This window comes from Solanum stenotomum, chromosome 7, assembly GCF_019186545.1.
Source record: "Solanum stenotomum isolate F172 chromosome 7, ASM1918654v1, whole genome shotgun sequence".
Lineage (NCBI taxonomy): Eukaryota > Viridiplantae > Streptophyta > Magnoliopsida > Solanales > Solanaceae > Solanum > Solanum stenotomum.
Window position 1 is genome coordinate 61,971,433 of NC_064288.1, and position 16,997 is coordinate 61,988,429.

The following is a 16,997-nucleotide window of genomic DNA, read 5'->3' on the forward strand; positions in this document are numbered from 1 at the left end:
AGACAAAATTTACTGAAAGCCTTAAGAGGATAACAGTATTGAGATGTGGTGGAAGGATGGAGAATGGCAACAATGACTTTGTGGGTTTTCTCCATTGACGGGACGTTTCTAATTCCATTTGAGTTTCTATAGACTACGTACTGTCGAAGTCTTCTTACATATACATCTTCATATGAAAATTTCAAACAAACCTATTTTGGATATTTTCCCCTTTTTTTTTGCTATCGGATGAATAAATCTGATATTAAATCTTCTTTCAAATGTGTACTACATTATTTTGGGGTAGTATTAGGCTAATGTTAGAAGTATAATATTTCCATATTTAAACATAGTAAAGATTTTTCTAATTAATAATTAGTTTTCGATATTGTATAACCAATCTATTGATAAGATCTTTATTTTTGTGCTCGATTTTAGGTCGTTAAAGAACTTGTATCTATATGGAACTTTTTAATTGAATCATACAAAATTTTATTTAAACTAAGGTAGTAGACATTATGAAAAAGTGGATCATAAGGTACCACCTTCAGTAAGATTATTATTGTTGTGTCGTAATTTTCCTATCTTCAGAAAAATCACTTTTATGAAACATTCTAAGTATAAAACAATTGGAGAAGAATACTTAGAAAAGAATCGCTACTTAATTTTTTAAAGAAATTAAGAAAACTTATAATTTTCAAAGATTTAAACAGAAAAAATCATTTGAAAATACCAAAGGAGGTTCGGGGTTCAATTTACACTTCGAGAAGGGTTTAAGCATTCGAAGTGCCCGCTAACATGCGGTTGACCTGCAACTTGACTAAAATATATTTGACTATTTTTTAGGAAAATAATGATTTAACATTAAAAAAAAAAATAATAACTTACAATATTTGATTAACTTTGAGAAAATAATTAAATAAATGACACATTTTATTTTGATTTTTTAGAGAAAAGGATTCAAAATGGAACGATTGACTCGAAATACGAGTGATTAGAACATTAATAAAACTAGGTTAATTAGAATTTATTTAATTCATTTTAAAATAACTTAAACCTATTTAATACATTAAAGCATGAAAATCATTTCTTATTAAATGACTAAACCTTTTGAGAAAATGACTAAGTAAGTATTTATAATTATAATTTACATTATTAGATTAACTTTGAGAAAATAGTTTAACAAAGAGCGATTTTTATTATTATTATTTATTTATTTTTTAAGAAAATAGGACCTTAATTGAAACATTTGAATTAGAGACAAGTAATTAGAATTTTAACGAAACTAAATTAATTGATTTTTTATTTGTATCATTTTTTGGTTAATCAAAATATGAAAACTAATAAAAAAAGTTTTGACTAAAGATTATAAATGAAAATACAAGAGTTGATATAATAAGACTTGTTAAAAACAAAACAACACAGAGAAATAGTTCGTCTTTTGGGGATTTAATTAAGTTAACTAACAATTTTAAAATTAGAGTTAAACAACAAACAATAAGTAATCACAATTAAATAATTAAAGAGTAAGGGAGAAATTGAATTTGGGCCTCCTTTTGGCCAATTTCGCTGGAAGTTTTTGGGTTTTAACCCAATCCCTTTTTGTATACACCGACTGTATATCAGTGTATATGAGTGCATGTATCAGCTCTTTTCATGTATCTCTTTCTTCTGAAGCCCTGTAGTTTGACTCATCTCTGTAATTTATATATTTTTTGGCCTGCATATCAGTTTCTGGCCTTGTATATCATGTATACGATTGTTGTATACCGGTGTATAAAGTTGGTATAGTAGTATATACAACTCGTTTTTCAGCTTCCGAGACTTTGTGTTTGCTGCCCTTGCCCTGTATATCAACTTCCAAAATCCGAACAAGGATGAAGGCCAACTCAAGTAGGATGTTGGGCTGTTTGGCCCAACGTGATGCACGGAGAAGAGTCCATGAATGGACTCAAGTATCATGCATACAAAGGAAAGAGGAATGAATTAATAGCAGCTCAAAATTGCATAAAAAAGGGTATTTAATTTTTAGAGGACAAAGTACGAATCATAAACACATGAATGGAGAAAATCAATCCAAAAGCAACATGAAGAAAACTGTGTGAAATAACGCCTAGGTCCACTCAACTTTAACCAAATAGTAGCTCAAATCTATCCATTTTTATTTATTTATCTATATATTATTTTTTTTATTTTTTTTATTTTTATTTTATTTTAAAAAAAAGAGCTATAATCTACTGGAGCATCATATCAGCAAGAGTATTCATGATTCCATTTTTTTAAAGAAAAAACATTCATTAAATAAAACTACACATGGTTTTAAATCTTGACTTAAGCACCAACATTTGAACAAGAATCTAACCAATAATGTTAATTTAGAAATGAACATTGACCTTAGTGACTTACCAACAAAGAATGGAGCAGGCATAATATTATCTATAAATTATTACCGGATACGCAAAAGCTAAAGAAATATTACTACTATATAAACTATGGCAACTATGAGCAACAAACATTCTATTATATAGAAGAGTGAAGAGCAATGACGACCAAGGGCAAATCCGTAAATAAGCAAAATCTACAGGTTATTAGTCTAACAAGAAGCTGCTCTTCGTCGTCATCCTCAAAGGGTAGATTTGTCTTTTCCTTTCTCTGGTTCTCCAAGCGCTGCTTGTTCTTATCTGAATTTACAGGGTTTCACAGCATTAACAACCATTACGACTTCAACAACGATTTGTCCTTTCTAAATTCCTCATTTTCTTCTTCCAAATTCGGATTTCCTCTTTCCCATCAGTCTTTTTGGTCGATCTTGCTGAAGATTTTTTTCAAGCTTTCTATTTCAACCGATCTATCTGATCTATCTATACTTTGTGAGTTCTCTTTTTCCACTTCTACTCGATATTGTTTCTCCGGTGGATTTCATTTGTTGTAACTTGGACTTTTCTTTCCATGATATTTGATGAAATTTTTGTTTCTTCTGGGTTTACAAATATTTTGAATGTGTACTTTTGATGTTAGCAAAAGGAAATCATAGAAAAATTATCGGAAGGAAAGGATTGTTCTGAGCTTAAATTGATTATACACATGCACTGAACTTTTTGCTTCAACTGTTACTTTAGTTGTAATTTTCGATCTATAGTGTTAGTCGTGGATTGTAAATGAACTCCTAAACTTCAGCTCTTACATTTACCGAATGTGCAAGTCTATGGTAATCAGCCTCTAGGCTCTATGTTGTCTTGCTCTCTAATTAGCATAAATGGGAAGTGCTTTAATAGATTAGCATGTGAATGATGAATATAATATAAACATTATGCTGCCAGAAAATTCTCCATTTCCAAAACAGAGGAGGTAAGGATTTATGAAATTCAAATTCTAAAAAATCTTACTATTTCTTATAGATATTATATAGGTACTTCAATATTTCAGTCTTTTCCAGAGGATACCAAAAGTTATAAGAAAAATGAACCTAACATAGAGGAGGAAGAGTCTCATAAAATTTGAATCTTTGCACTACTTAGTGGAACAAACAGATAGAGCAAAACAGTTCTAACAAAGTGGTAGATTTTCTCAACACAAGAATTGTTTTCTACGTAACCTTAAAGGCAAAACAAACCATTACCGCTTGAAAACCAACGCTACAGCAAATTGGATTTCGCAAGCAAAATTATTATTGATAGTACGCATTTTGTTCTTGCTAACACTAGTAAAGTTTTCCTCTTAGGTAACAATTTCTTTGCTAACGTATTACTATATAAGATTAGAGATGCAGTTAAGGGATCGTTGCCTTTGTCAATTGCTAATTAGAGTATTGCCAGAACAACCAAACACTGAAGCAACTGTTGCAACACAAACTTGATCTCTGCTCTGAAACCTCCATAGTTAAATGAGAGTATCTTATCATTTGTTGTCTCTCTTAAACAAGACACGGCAGGAAAAAGTGATGCATCTATCTCCCTATTATACCTAAAGGTCAGCTTCTCAAGGTTGGCCAGTTTTAGGTCATTCAAAGGTGATTAAATCTTGTCCAAATCTGCATAGTTGCCAAAACCCATCAATGTGCAAACTATATTTTTATTTTGAGCTTTTCAATATATGTGTCGGTCAAATTAAGGCATTTACGTTGAAACAAACGGCTAAGAATCATTTTTGCCATTAAAATGTGCACATATAATGTTTAACACAACTGAATGAAAATTGTTAATCTACTATTCTATCGTGATATTGCTTTCACAAGTTTCTTTACATTCTCTGATTATCTAATACAATATCCTTCTTATTTTACAATCCGAATTGGTTGAGCTAATTACATATGTTTCTTGTTATAGCTGTGTCCATGGATAAAAAAGTCATCCCTCCACCGTCATCCTCACAAGAAAAGGCACGCCAATATTCAACGGATAGAGCCTCCATTATTAATAATAGGCGACACAGTATATATAAACAACTCTCATCGGATAAAAAAGAAGAACTTCTTCTTCAACGACGGACAAGATATCGACAATTGAGGAACAAAAATCTCCTTGGTGGTTCTCCCACTCCACTACCTACTGTTCAGCTTCAATTCACTGGACAAAAAGGTCTTCCTATTACAGATATACCGCCTCACCCTGAAACAGGTTTCCTAATATTATCTCTAACTAAGTGTAGTTGTGATTTACTGATGGTTATAACACCATTGTTCGTGCTGTAGGCGACACCTCTCGCGTTGATACTTCTGCAGTTGTATCGGGTAAAGCAAAAGATATGATTGGTTGCCTATCCATCTTTGAAGTAGGTACGTCACAGTAAAATGCTGTTGATATTCACTTTTCTGGAGAATTTTTTTTAATGTCCTCATTACAACTGTTTCTACAATAGGCTCGATGCCAGCTGCACCTGTTAAACAGCACAGCCCAATTACAATCACTGTGACTACCAAAGGTTTGTCTATTCCCTTTTCCTACTTACAGAAAATTCAGGATTTAAGAGAAATCTTATTCTATTTTCATTCAAATCATCTTGAATGTAGGTTCTGCATCACTTGCCCATCAACAATATGATCCAAAGGCAATCACTGACAAAAACAACGGTTTGTCTCTCTAAAAACTTCTAGTTATCTTCACTTGCTTAGATGTTCCTCCACCTTAGCTCTTCTTCTAGCTTATACCCTACTCCCTTGCAATTAATTTACACAGGTAATAGGTTAAGAAGTATATATTGTTGCAATATTAAACAACTCCCCAACAATCCAAGCATTTTAAAGAAAATGCCTTCTTGTGAATACTGTGGGGCAAAAAGATTTCAGTATGAATCACCAGGATTTTGCTGCAGTAATGGCACCGTTAAATTAGCATCACATGAAATGCCTACAAAATTACTAAATCTGTTGTTAGGAGACACTGCTGAATGCAAACATTTCCGTACCTACATTAGAATGTACAATAACATGTTTGCATTTACTTCTCTTGGAGTAAAATATGACAAAGAGCTAGCAAAAAGATATCATGGTATATACACCTTTAGAGTTCAAGGACAAATGTATCATTTCACTGATAATGTATTACCTTCAAATCAACAACCAAGAAATCTACAATTATATATTTATGATGATGATACTGAAATGTTGAATCGTATGGCCTCTTCCAGTATTGCTGATCAATCAGTTGTTCAAAAATTAATGAATATATTAAAGATAAATCCTTACTGTATCTTTCTAAAATCTCTAATGCAAGTTCCGAAAGTACCAAACTTGTATATTGCACTCAATTGTGACTCTACATTAAATCAGCAAGTTTATAACCTACCGACAGTTTCAGAAGTGGCGGCAATATGGTTAGACCAACAACCAAACAATAGTAGCTCTACACCACATATTCAAATTTATCCTTGTAGCAACACCAATCAATTAGTCAATTATTACTATGGTTGCTATGATCCTTTACAGTATCCATTGTTATTTCCATTTGGTCAAAATGGTTGGCATTGTGGAATTAAAAGAGTTGAATAGATTTGCAAGAAAAAAATTCGATCTCAATGTGAAAATGAACAACTTCCAAGTTTATCAAGTATGTGTTCTATTGAGGGACTGCTTGATATGGAAGCTAAAGTACTACAAAAAGGAAAACGAAAAAGAGATGACATCTCTTGTCGTGAATACTATTGTTATAAATTTCAAATGAGACATAATGAAATAAATGGAGTATTACATTCAGGAAGACTTTTCCAACAATACTCAGTTGATGAGTTCATAAAAATTGAAACTCAAAGGCTAGATTTTGTCTCGTGTAATCAGGATTTATTTCGGACTGATCCATTACAAGGGCTTATTGATTTTCATAGACATGGTGATAGAGATGCTTCAAAAGTAGGGAAACAAACATTTCTTCCTGTAAGCTTTACAGGAGGTCCTAGAGATATGCGTCAACGTTATATGGATGCTATTACGTTAGTTCAACATTTTGGAAAACCTGATATATTTCTTACTATGACTTGTAATCCTTCTTGGCCAGAAATAGAAGAATATTTACTGTCAACGGATGAAGCTCAAAATAGACCTGATTTGATTTGCCGAGTATTCAAAGCAAAAGTTGAAGAGCTAAAAACAGATATATTAAAAAAAAACATATTTGGAAAAGTTGTTGCACTTATGTACACTATTGAGTTTCAAAAACGAGGCCTTCCACATGCTCATTTTCTTCTAATTCTTAATGATGATTTCAAATTAATTACTCCCGAATCATATGATCAAGTTGTTTCTGCTGAGCTTCCTAATATAAATGAAAGTCCTTACTTACATAAACTTGTTAAAAAACATATGATGCATGGTCCTTGTGGTTATTTAAATCCTACAAATTCATGTATGAAGAAAAAAGGAATTTGCAAATTCAGGTACCCAAAGAATTTTGCTGACAAAACAACAAAAGGAAAAAACTCATATGCAGTCTATAGAAGAAGAAATACAGGCGAGCATGTCGAGGTTAGAAAACAACTTCTTGACAATTCATGGGTAGTACCTTTTAACCCCTACCTACTATGCAAATTTAATTGTCATATCAATGTCGAAGTATGTTCTGATATAAAGGTTGTCAAGTATATCTATAAATATATTTGTAAAGGACACGATAAAATATCCTTTTCTATACGGGAGGATGATACAAATGTTGAAATAGATGAAATAAAAGAATATCAATCTGCTAGATGGGTATCTGCACCAGAAGCTGTATGGCGTTTATTTGCTTTCCCCATTAGCGAAATGAGTCCATCTGTTTATCATCTTCAATTGCACCTCGAAAACCAACAATTTGTTTCTTTTAAAACAGCTGATAACATAGACAAAATCATGAATAACCCCATGATTAGGAAAACAATGTTAACAGAATATTTCCTAATGAATAGAACAAACGAATATGCTAAACAACTCAATTTATTATATAAAGAATTTCCACAATATTTTGTGTGGTCAAAATCATACAAAATTTGGACACGAAGACAACGAGGTCATGTTATTGGCCGTCTTGTCACATGTCATCCAACAGAAGGAGAGAGATATTATCTTAGACTTCTACTAATGAATGTAAGATCCCCTGAGTCATACCAAGATCTTCGAAAAATAGATGGAAAATACTACGACACATTTAGAGAATCTGCAGAAAAAAGAGGATTGTTACATCATAATAACAACTTGGTTGACTGCATGACAGAGGTTGTATGTTATCAAATGCCTTATAGCTTGCGACATCTGTTTGCTACAATATTAGTATATTGCAATCCTGATAATCCAAAAGAACTATGGGAACAATTTGAAGAGTCAATGTCTGAAGACTTCAATAAATTACCAAACATGGATCCAAAGAAAACAAGACATTCAGTTTTGAACCATATTAATGATGTATTACATACCATGGGACATGATGTAAATGAGTATAGATTGATTTCTGAAAATGTTGTGAGTTCAAGGGTAGAGTCAGAGGCAAAAGATGTTAATTTTGAAAGGAATATAGTTGTTACTAAAGAAGATCTGCTATTATATAAAAAACTGAATACCGAACAAAAAAAAGCATATGATATTATCCTTCAAAGAGTACTTACTAACGAATCAGGTGCTTTTTTCATTGATGGTCCGGGAGGAAGTGGTAAAACATTTTTGTATCGTGCTTTATTGGCCACGGTAAGATCTAAAGGTTTCATAGCTTTGGCGACAGCAACTTCTGGTGTTGCGGCATCTATACTTCCTGGAGGACGAACAACCCATTCACGTTTCAAAATTCCAATTAATATTGACGAGCAGTTCTCCTGTAACATCAGTAAGCAAAGCTCTCTCGCATCTTTAATTCGTGATGCAAAATTAATTGTATGGGATGAGGTATCAATGTCAAAAAAAAATATGATTGAAGCTCTTGATTTGCTTATGAAAGACCTAACTGAAACAAATATACTCTTTGGTGGAAAAGTCATAGTGTTTGGAGGTGATTTTAGGCAAACGCTTCCTGTTGTCCGAAGTGGAAAAAAGGAAGACTTTATTTCTGAAAGTATTTTAAACTCCAGAATTTGGAATCAACTTGAAAAATTGAGACTATCAGAAAATATGCGTGCAAGGACTGATCCTGTTTTTTGTGAATATCTTATGAGAATTGGGAATGGAAAAGAAAAAACAAATATTAACAATAAAATAGAAATCCCAAAGCAGTTCATCATTCCTTTTACTACTGAAAAAGAGTCATTAGATCTTTTGTTCAAAGTGATATATCCGAATTTACATACATCTTTCAATGACTCTTCTTTTATGACATCTCGTGTTATCTTGACTACAAAGAACGACTTTGTTGATGAACTAAATGATAGACTCATAACTCAATTTCCAACAGTTGCTAAAATATTCATAGCTGCTGATGAGACTATTGAACCAAACGATCAACCTCAATTTGAGGACTTCTTACACACTCTAAATGTTCCTAGCTTACCTCCGTACAGATTAGTGTTAAAGCAAAACTGCCCTGTTATATTATTGCGAAATTTAAATCCTTCTGAAGGCTTATGTAACGGTACACGATTGGTGTGCTGTGATTTCAAAACACATGTTATAAGTTGTAAAATTGCAAGTGGTGACTTCAAAGATAAGCACGTATTTATTCCAAGAATACCATTACTATCATCAGAGGATGAAAAAATACCTATTCCTTTTAAAAGAACACAGTTTCCTATACGTCTATGCTTTGCAATGACTATAAATAAAGCACAAGGACAAACATTAGATTATGTTGGTATCTATTTACGTGAACCAGTTTTTTCCCATGGTCAATTATATGGTGCTTTATCAAGAGCGAAAAGTTCAAACTGTATAAAAATATTGATTCGACCTCCTACTGCAGATAATGATGATGACCACTCAACTTGTAATGTAGTATACAATGAGATCATTCAAAAAGCTTTGTTATGAACAAATTCCAGGTATCTCGATAACTGACTAAGATGTGCCAACATTTATGCAACTACTGCACAGAATAGATACAGAATGTTCACTTATGATGTACGCTTATTATGTAAGTCACTCAATCCTGCTTCTTCTTACAGTGGTTGCAAACTATCATACAACTCAAACAAACTGATAAACCAACTACTTACTCATGCAAAACAAATGATGATTCATCAAGACTACACTATTGGGACCCTCGTGAACTAAACCATTGTCCCAATACAAAACCACAACTTTCCCTGCTCCTTCAAAAAGGTTTCCATTATTACTAATTTAATACTAACAGTCACTTAAACTCATGTTTTCCAACTTTTCCTAATATCATTACTTCTATCACATTTCAAGTTATACATTCTTATTTCTGTTCTCAATTCAATTGCCTGTTCTAACACCCAGTAACCATTAAAAAGGTTTTCTTAGTTTTGAATTACCCCATTTCTGTTTAAAACAAATTAGCTTATTCTTCCACTTGAATGTTGACGACATAACATCTACAGAATTAAGAAGGCACTCAATAATTTCACTTTTCGTTTGTCATGCTTCAATAGGCTTGGTATCTCTGTCATCCACATGCTGAGAAGGTGCTCCACACCATTCAGGAGTAAAGTTAGTTGTACTGTCAAATTTTGACATCCAATTAAAACCACTGTTGAAAACTCTTCAGTTGTAATCACTGCTCAGCTAAGGTAATGTATTTGTTCTCTTTCCTTTTCCTTCCATTTCATACTTTCTCATTCGATACTTCATATTCTATTTGGCTTTTCAGAGGTTAAATATCACATGACATACTTTTCGGCTAACCAACTATATGGACTTAGATAGCAGCTAATGGAATATTCAGATTAGGATAAAAGATTAATCAGGTACCAATAGTCATAATACTACTACGTAGTTTCTTCTTATTTGATTCTCTTATACTTTGATTATCATCTTATTTTGTTGTAGTTATTGTTACATTTTCGAACATACAACTTCTCTCATACTTTTCCTATCTTCTTATCATAGTGGTAGTAGTAATCTGTTTGAAAATTTTTTGCAGCATTATATTCCCTCTAATGTACCTATGGATGAAAGAATTATCACAAATTGTCAGCTACTTAGTGTAATACAATACTTATTGATTAATCATGTGTCCATGTCTTATTTTGTAAGAGATTTGATGATGTTTTAATATTTTTGAAATCTCAAACCAAATGTTATCTTTGTGCTTGCATGTATTCTGTTTTTTATTGCTAAAACTTAGAATGTTAGTTTTCTTGTGTTTAATATTGTCCATCTTATTTTGTGGCAAATTATCGTGATGCTTCATAATTGTTGCAAGTGCTATTGCACTATATTGATGGGAAAAATAAGGCTTTCAACATACTACATGAAGAATTATGCTTTCTTCAAAAGATTTCTTCTTATATTTTCTTATTTGTTGATTCGATTTTCTCATCTGTTTGATTCGATTTTCAGAATCTGCTGCTGTCATAGATTGCCATTTTTAGATATTTTATTCACTTAGCGTTCGATGCTTCAGAAAAGTAATGGAAAGGTATAAAAGTTGGTAACATTTGGACAAAAAACATATTGAATTGATGCTGTTAATTTTTCATTTCAGGTTTACATCTAATACTGACAAGGTGAATAATAAGTATTATCTTGAGCCTGCTTCTTTGGAAGAGATAGTTTGGTATGGACTTTGGTTCCTTTATTTGCAGTTTAGCACTCTAATTTTTTTCATTCATTCATATGATAAGACAAAGTAGTCTTACTTGTTGCAGAAAGAAAAGTTGTGATTTTTTGGAAGAGATAGTCTGGTATGGACTTTGGTTCCTTTATTTGCAGTTTGGGTCTTTATTTGCAGTTTAGGACTCTAATTTTCTTCATTCATTCATATGATAAGACAAAGTAGTCTTACTTGTTGCAGAAAGAAAAGTTGTGCTTTTTTGAAGTACGAATAGAAGTTTTACAGCTGACAAATCGGTGTTAAGGGAAACTGCAACAACAAATGGTGATGAATTTGATACTCTACTTGGTCAGAAAAATAGCTTTCTTTTTCAATTGGTGTTTTCCTGTTTCACGTATTGTCTTCATTATTACTTTCTAAATGAGATTAGCTTCACTGAATTATTATTATATCTACCGTTTTTCCTTTTCCTATGCTACTTTTGAATAACACTTTAGGTTAAATCCACAGGAAAATGTTGCTGCTGATCTCCTGTTTTCAATCAAAGTTTGGAACACGAAAGGCTATCATCTAAGCACAAAAACAAATGTGTTTCCCTCAGATAGCCTAACCTCACTTTTACGTGTGTGTATGTTTCATTAGTTGTATACTAAAATTCCATGATATCACATAAATTGAGAAAAAAAATACTAATATATATTGGGCCCCGTGCTGGCACGGGGTCCTGTATCTAGTATATATTAGAAGAGTCTAGGATTTACTACCATTGTCCCAATTAAATCATTACAAATGTCCAATACTTACTATATAAAATATATAAGTGGGCCCCACCTCCTTCCACTTAAATAATATTTTTCAACCTTATCATGGTAAAAGTTGAATTTATTATCCTTTTCATTTAATTTTATATGATATTATTTTTTTCTATAAAATCATTATATATGTTTTAATAATTTAAATTTCAAAAACATTATAATTTAACTTTAAAGATTTTATTTTATCAAAATCTTGTACATTGAAATATATAGTTATGAATTTAAAATATTTTTAAAATCATATAAAAATTTCAATAACTTCTCAAATTCCATAATATAACACTTAAATACTACATATTATATATTAATTACTATACTATAAATGACTTAAATACTCCATATTATCTATTACAATAATTAACAATTATTTGACACTTTAAATTCTATCAATGCCATATAAATTAGGATAAAAANTTCCTGTTGTCCGAAGTGGAAAAAAGGAAGACTTTATTTCTGAAAGTATTTTAAACTCCAGAATTTGGAATCAACTTGAAAAATTGAGACTATCAGAAAATATGCGTGCAAGGACTGATCCTGTTTTTTGTGAATATCTTATGAGAATTGGGAATGGAAAAGAAAAAACAAATATTAACAATAAAATAGAAATCCCAAAGCAGTCCATCATTCCTTTTACTACTGAAAAAGAGTCATTAGATCTTTTGTTCAAAGTGATATATCCGAATTTACATACATCTTTCAATGACTCTTCTTTTATGACATCTCGTGTTATCTTGACTACAAAGAACGACTTTGTTGATGAACTAAATGATAGACTCATAACTCAATTTCCAACAGTTGCTAAAATATTCATAGCTGCTGATGAGACTATTGAACCAAACGATCAACCTCAATTTGAGGACTTCTTACACACTCTAAATGTTCCTAGCTTACCTCCGTACAGATTAGTGTTAAAGCAAAACTGCCCTGTTATATTATTGCGAAATTTAAATCCTTCTGAAGGCTTATGTAACGGTACACGATTGGTGTGCTGTGATTTCAAAACACATGTTATAAGTTGTAAAATTGCAAGTGGTGACTTCAAAGATAAGCACGTATTTATTCCAAGAATACCATTACTATCATCAGAGGATGAAAAAATACCTATTCCTTTTAAAAGAACACAGTTTCCTATACGTCTATGCTTTGCAATGACTATAAATAAAGCACAAGGACAAACATTAGATTATGTTGGTATCTATTTACGTGAACCAGTTTTTTCCCATGGTCAATTATATGTTGCTTTATCAAGAGCGAAAAGTTCAAACTGTATAAAAATATTGATTCGACCTCCTACTGCAGATAATGATGATGACCACTCAACTTGTAATGTAGTATACAATGAGATCATTCAAAAAGCTTTGTTATGAACATATTCCAGGTATCTCGATAACTGACTAAGATGTGCCAACATTTATGTAACTACTGCACATAATAGATACAGAATGTTCACTTATGATGCAGGCTTATTATGTAAGTCACTCAATCCTGCTTCTTCTTACAGTGGTTGCAAACTATCATACAACTCAAACAAACTGATAAACCAACTACTTACTCATGCAAAACAAATGATGATTCATCAACACTACACTATTGGTACCCTCGTGAAAGAAACCATTGTCCCAATACAAAACCACAACTTTCCCTGCTCCTTAAAAAAGGTTTCCAGTATTACTAATTTAATACTAACAGTCACTTAAACTCATGTTTTCCAACTTTTCCTAATATCATTACTTCTATCACATTTCAAGTTATACATTCTTATTTATGTTCTCAGTTCAATTGCTTGTTCTAACACCCAGTAACCATTAAAAAGGTTCTCTTAGTTTTGAATTACCCCATTTCTGTTTAAAACAAATTAGCTTATTCTTCCACTTGAATGTTGACGACATAACATCTACAGTAATAAGAAGGCACTCAATAATTTCACTTTTCGTTTGTCATGCTTCAATTGGCTTGGTATCTCTGTCATCCACATGCTGAGAAGGTGCTCCACACCATTCAGGACTAAAGTTAGTTGTACTGTCAAATTTTGACATCCAATTAAAACCACTGTTGAAAACTCTTCAGTTGTAATCACTGCTCAGCTAAGGTAATGTATTTGTTGTCTTTCCTTTTCCTTCCATTTCATACTTTCTCATTCGATAGTTGATATTCTATTCGGCTTTTCAGAGGTTAAATAGCACATGACATACTTTTCAGCTAACCAACTATATGGACTTAGATAGCAGCTAATGGAAGATTCAGATTAGGATAAAAGATTAATCAGGTACCAGTAGTCATAATACTACTACGTAGTTTCTTCTTATTTGATTCTCTTATACTGTGATTATCATCTTATTTTGTTGTAGTTATTGTTACATTTTCGAACATACAACTTCTCTCTTACTTTTCCTATCTTCTTATCATAGTGGTAGTAGTAATCTGTTTGAAATTTTTTTGCAGCATTATATTCCCTCTAATGTAGCTATGGATGAAAGAATTATCAAAAACTGTCAGCTACTTAGTGTAATACAATACTTATTGATTAATCATGTGTCCATGTCTTATTTTGTAAGAGATTTGATGATGTTTTAATATTTTTGAAATCTCAAACCAAATGTTATCTTTGTGCTTGCATGTATTCTGTTTTTTATTGCTAAAACTTGGAATGTTAGTTTTCTTGAATTTAATATTGTCCATCTTATTTTGTGCCAAATTATCGTGATGCTTCATAATTGTTGCAACTGCTATTGCACTATATTGATGGGAAAAATAAGGCTTTCAACATACTACATGAAGAATTATGCTTTCTTCAAAAGATTTCTTCTTATATTTTCTTATTTCTTGATTCGATTTTCTCATCTGTTTGATTCGATTTTCAGAATCTGCTGCTGTCATAGATTGCCATTTTTAGATGTTTTATTCACTTAGCGCTCGATGCTTCACAAAAGTAATGGAAAGGTATAAAAGTTGGTAACATTTGGACAAAAAACATATTGAATTGATGCTGTTAATTTTTCATTTCAGGTTTACATCCAATACTGACAAGGTGAATAATAAGTATTATCTTGAGCCTGCTTCTTTGGAAGAGATAGTTTGGTATGGACTTTGGTTCCTTTATTTGCAGTTTAGTAGTCTAATTTTTTTGATTCATTCATATGATAAGACAAAGTAGTCTTGTTGCAGAAAGAAAAGTTGTGGTTTTTTGGAAGAGATAGTCTGGTATGGACTTTGGTTCCTTTATTTGCAGGTTGGGTCTTTATTTGCAGTTTAGGACTCTAATTTTCTTCATTCATTCATATGATAAGACAAAGTAGTCTTACTTGTTGCAGAAAGAAAAGTTGTGGTTTTTTGGAAGAGATAGTCTGGTATGGACTTTGGTTCCTTTATTTCCAGTTTGGGTCTTTATTTGCAGTTTAGGACTCTAATTTTCTTCATTCATTCATATGATAAGACAAAGTAGTCTTACTTGTTGCAGAAAGAAAAGTTGTGCTTTTTTGAAGTACGAATAGAAGTTTTACAGCTGACAAATTGGTGTTAAGGGAAACTGCAACAACAAATGGCGCTGAATTTGATAGTCTACTTGGTGAGAAAAATAGTTTTCCTTTTCAATTGGTGTTTTCCTGTTTCACATATTGTCTTCATTATTACTTTCTAAATGAGATTAGCTTCACTGAATTATTATTATATCTACCGTTTTTCCTTTTCCTATGCTACTTTTGAATAACACTTTAGGTTAAATCCACAGGAAAATGTTGCTGCTGATCTCCTGTTTTCATTCAAAGTTTGGAACACGAAAGGCTATCATCTAAGCACAAAAACAAATGTGTTTCCCTCAGATAGCCTAACCTCACTTTTACGTGTGTGTATGTTTCATTAGTTGTATACTAAAATTCCATGCTATCACATAAATTGAGATAAAAAATACTAATATATATTGGGCCCATGCTGGCACGGGGTCCTGTATCTAGTATTATAATAAGCATCTATAAACAGAACCTTTCTTACACCATAATAGACAGGAAAATCTAAACTAGACATGAAACGATAGATATATGAAGTGTTGATATCGAGCTAGGCGTCACAAAATTGCTACATAGCGAGTCATAGGGACCGAACAAAGGAGACTTTGACCAAGAAGAAACGAACGGAATAATAAAGATTTCAAGGAAACAAAGACCGAGCCAACAATATGAATATCAAACAAATCATACCACCGACTTGCCGTCAACACTCTCAAAATTCTAGCATCTGAATGATTTACAATGATCAAGAAATGAACAGTCGTCAAATCAGTTAAGCAGCAAGATCACAACATCAAGCCATAAACTAAGTGATTCTTGACTCATAACACAGAAAACTAAAATTGGAGAAGGGATGTTACCTTTTCGGGGGCAGCGATATTAGGACGACAAGCTTGACCGTGAAGAACTCCCACCACTATGAGCCGATTTCGATGAGCTCCGAAAAATAAAACAACTCTTTCTTTTGATGAAATTCCCTCTGATTTAGGGTAGTAAATTAGTGTTTGAAAAATCCTTTATTTTTTTATCCCCCCAAAATCCCCTCCCAAACGTTAACGAAAGGAGAGTATATATAGGAAAAGAATGGAATTGATTAGGGGGGAAAACGGGTAGATTTTTGAATGAATTTGAAATTCAAAATTTGTACCAAGATCCTCAAATCCTTGCTCAAAATTAGGGAAAAAGCTGATTCTTGCGTATGGGAGAGTATTGTTGGCGCGATTTCTGGGTTCGATTAGCCTCGATTTGTTGCTGAATTTATGGGGAAGAAGACGTTGGTCGTACAGGGACGAGGTCGGTTACTATTTGCTGGGTTTTGCAAGCAAAGAAGGAGAATAAAACGTGCAGGGGGTGGGGTCATATGGTGTTGATGTTGTATTGTTTTGTTGTATTTGGAGAATTGGGTTTTTGGATTTGTATATTGTTGCTGATGTATGGGTTTGTTTTGGGCTGGGAATTTGAGAAATGAGAATGGAATGGGCCTTTGAGAATTGTAAGAAGGAGTCCTACAAAATTGGTTTAAAGCTTGGCTGAAATAAGGGGGTTTAGGAAAAGCTAAAATGGCTAAATTTGGAATT

General features: G+C 32.3%; 2 protein-coding genes across 2 annotated transcripts; both read left to right on the forward strand.

The window, feature by feature from the left end:
• The first annotated feature begins 4,841 nt into the window (after positions 1 to 4,841).
• LOC125870140 (uncharacterized) lies at positions 4,842 to 9,394 on the forward strand. The gene is made up of 3 exons (XM_049550484.1): positions 4,842 to 4,899; positions 4,988 to 5,046; positions 8,081 to 9,394. Exons 1-3 carry the CDS (start codon positions 4,842 to 4,844, stop codon positions 9,392 to 9,394), a joined length of 1,431 nt encoding a protein of 476 aa, XP_049406441.1.
• Positions 9,395 to 12,432: 3,038 nt separating this feature from the next.
• Positions 12,433 to 13,284, forward strand: LOC125870141 (uncharacterized). The gene has a single exon (XM_049550485.1). The coding sequence runs from the start codon at positions 12,433 to 12,435 to the stop codon at positions 13,282 to 13,284; it is 852 nt and encodes a 283-aa protein (XP_049406442.1).
• Positions 13,285 to 16,997: the final 3,713 nt, after the last annotated feature.

Bases quoted from the DNA above. Each gene is read 5' to 3' on its own strand.
- LOC125870140 (XM_049550484.1), top strand. From the start codon at position 4,842: ATGCCAGCTGCACCTGTTAAACAGCACAGCCCAATTACAATCACTGTG. The intron at 4,900-4,987 runs GTTTGTCTATTC...TCTTGAATGTAG, and splicing joins AATCACTGTGACTACCAAAG to GTTCTGCATCACTTGCCCAT. The intron at 5,047-8,080 runs GGTTTGTCTCTC...ATTGATGGTCCG, and splicing joins CAATCACTGACAAAAACAAC to GGAGGAAGTGGTAAAACATT.
- LOC125870141 (XM_049550485.1), top strand. From the start codon at position 12,433: ATGCGTGCAAGGACTGATCCTGTTTTTTGTGAATATCTTATGAGAATT.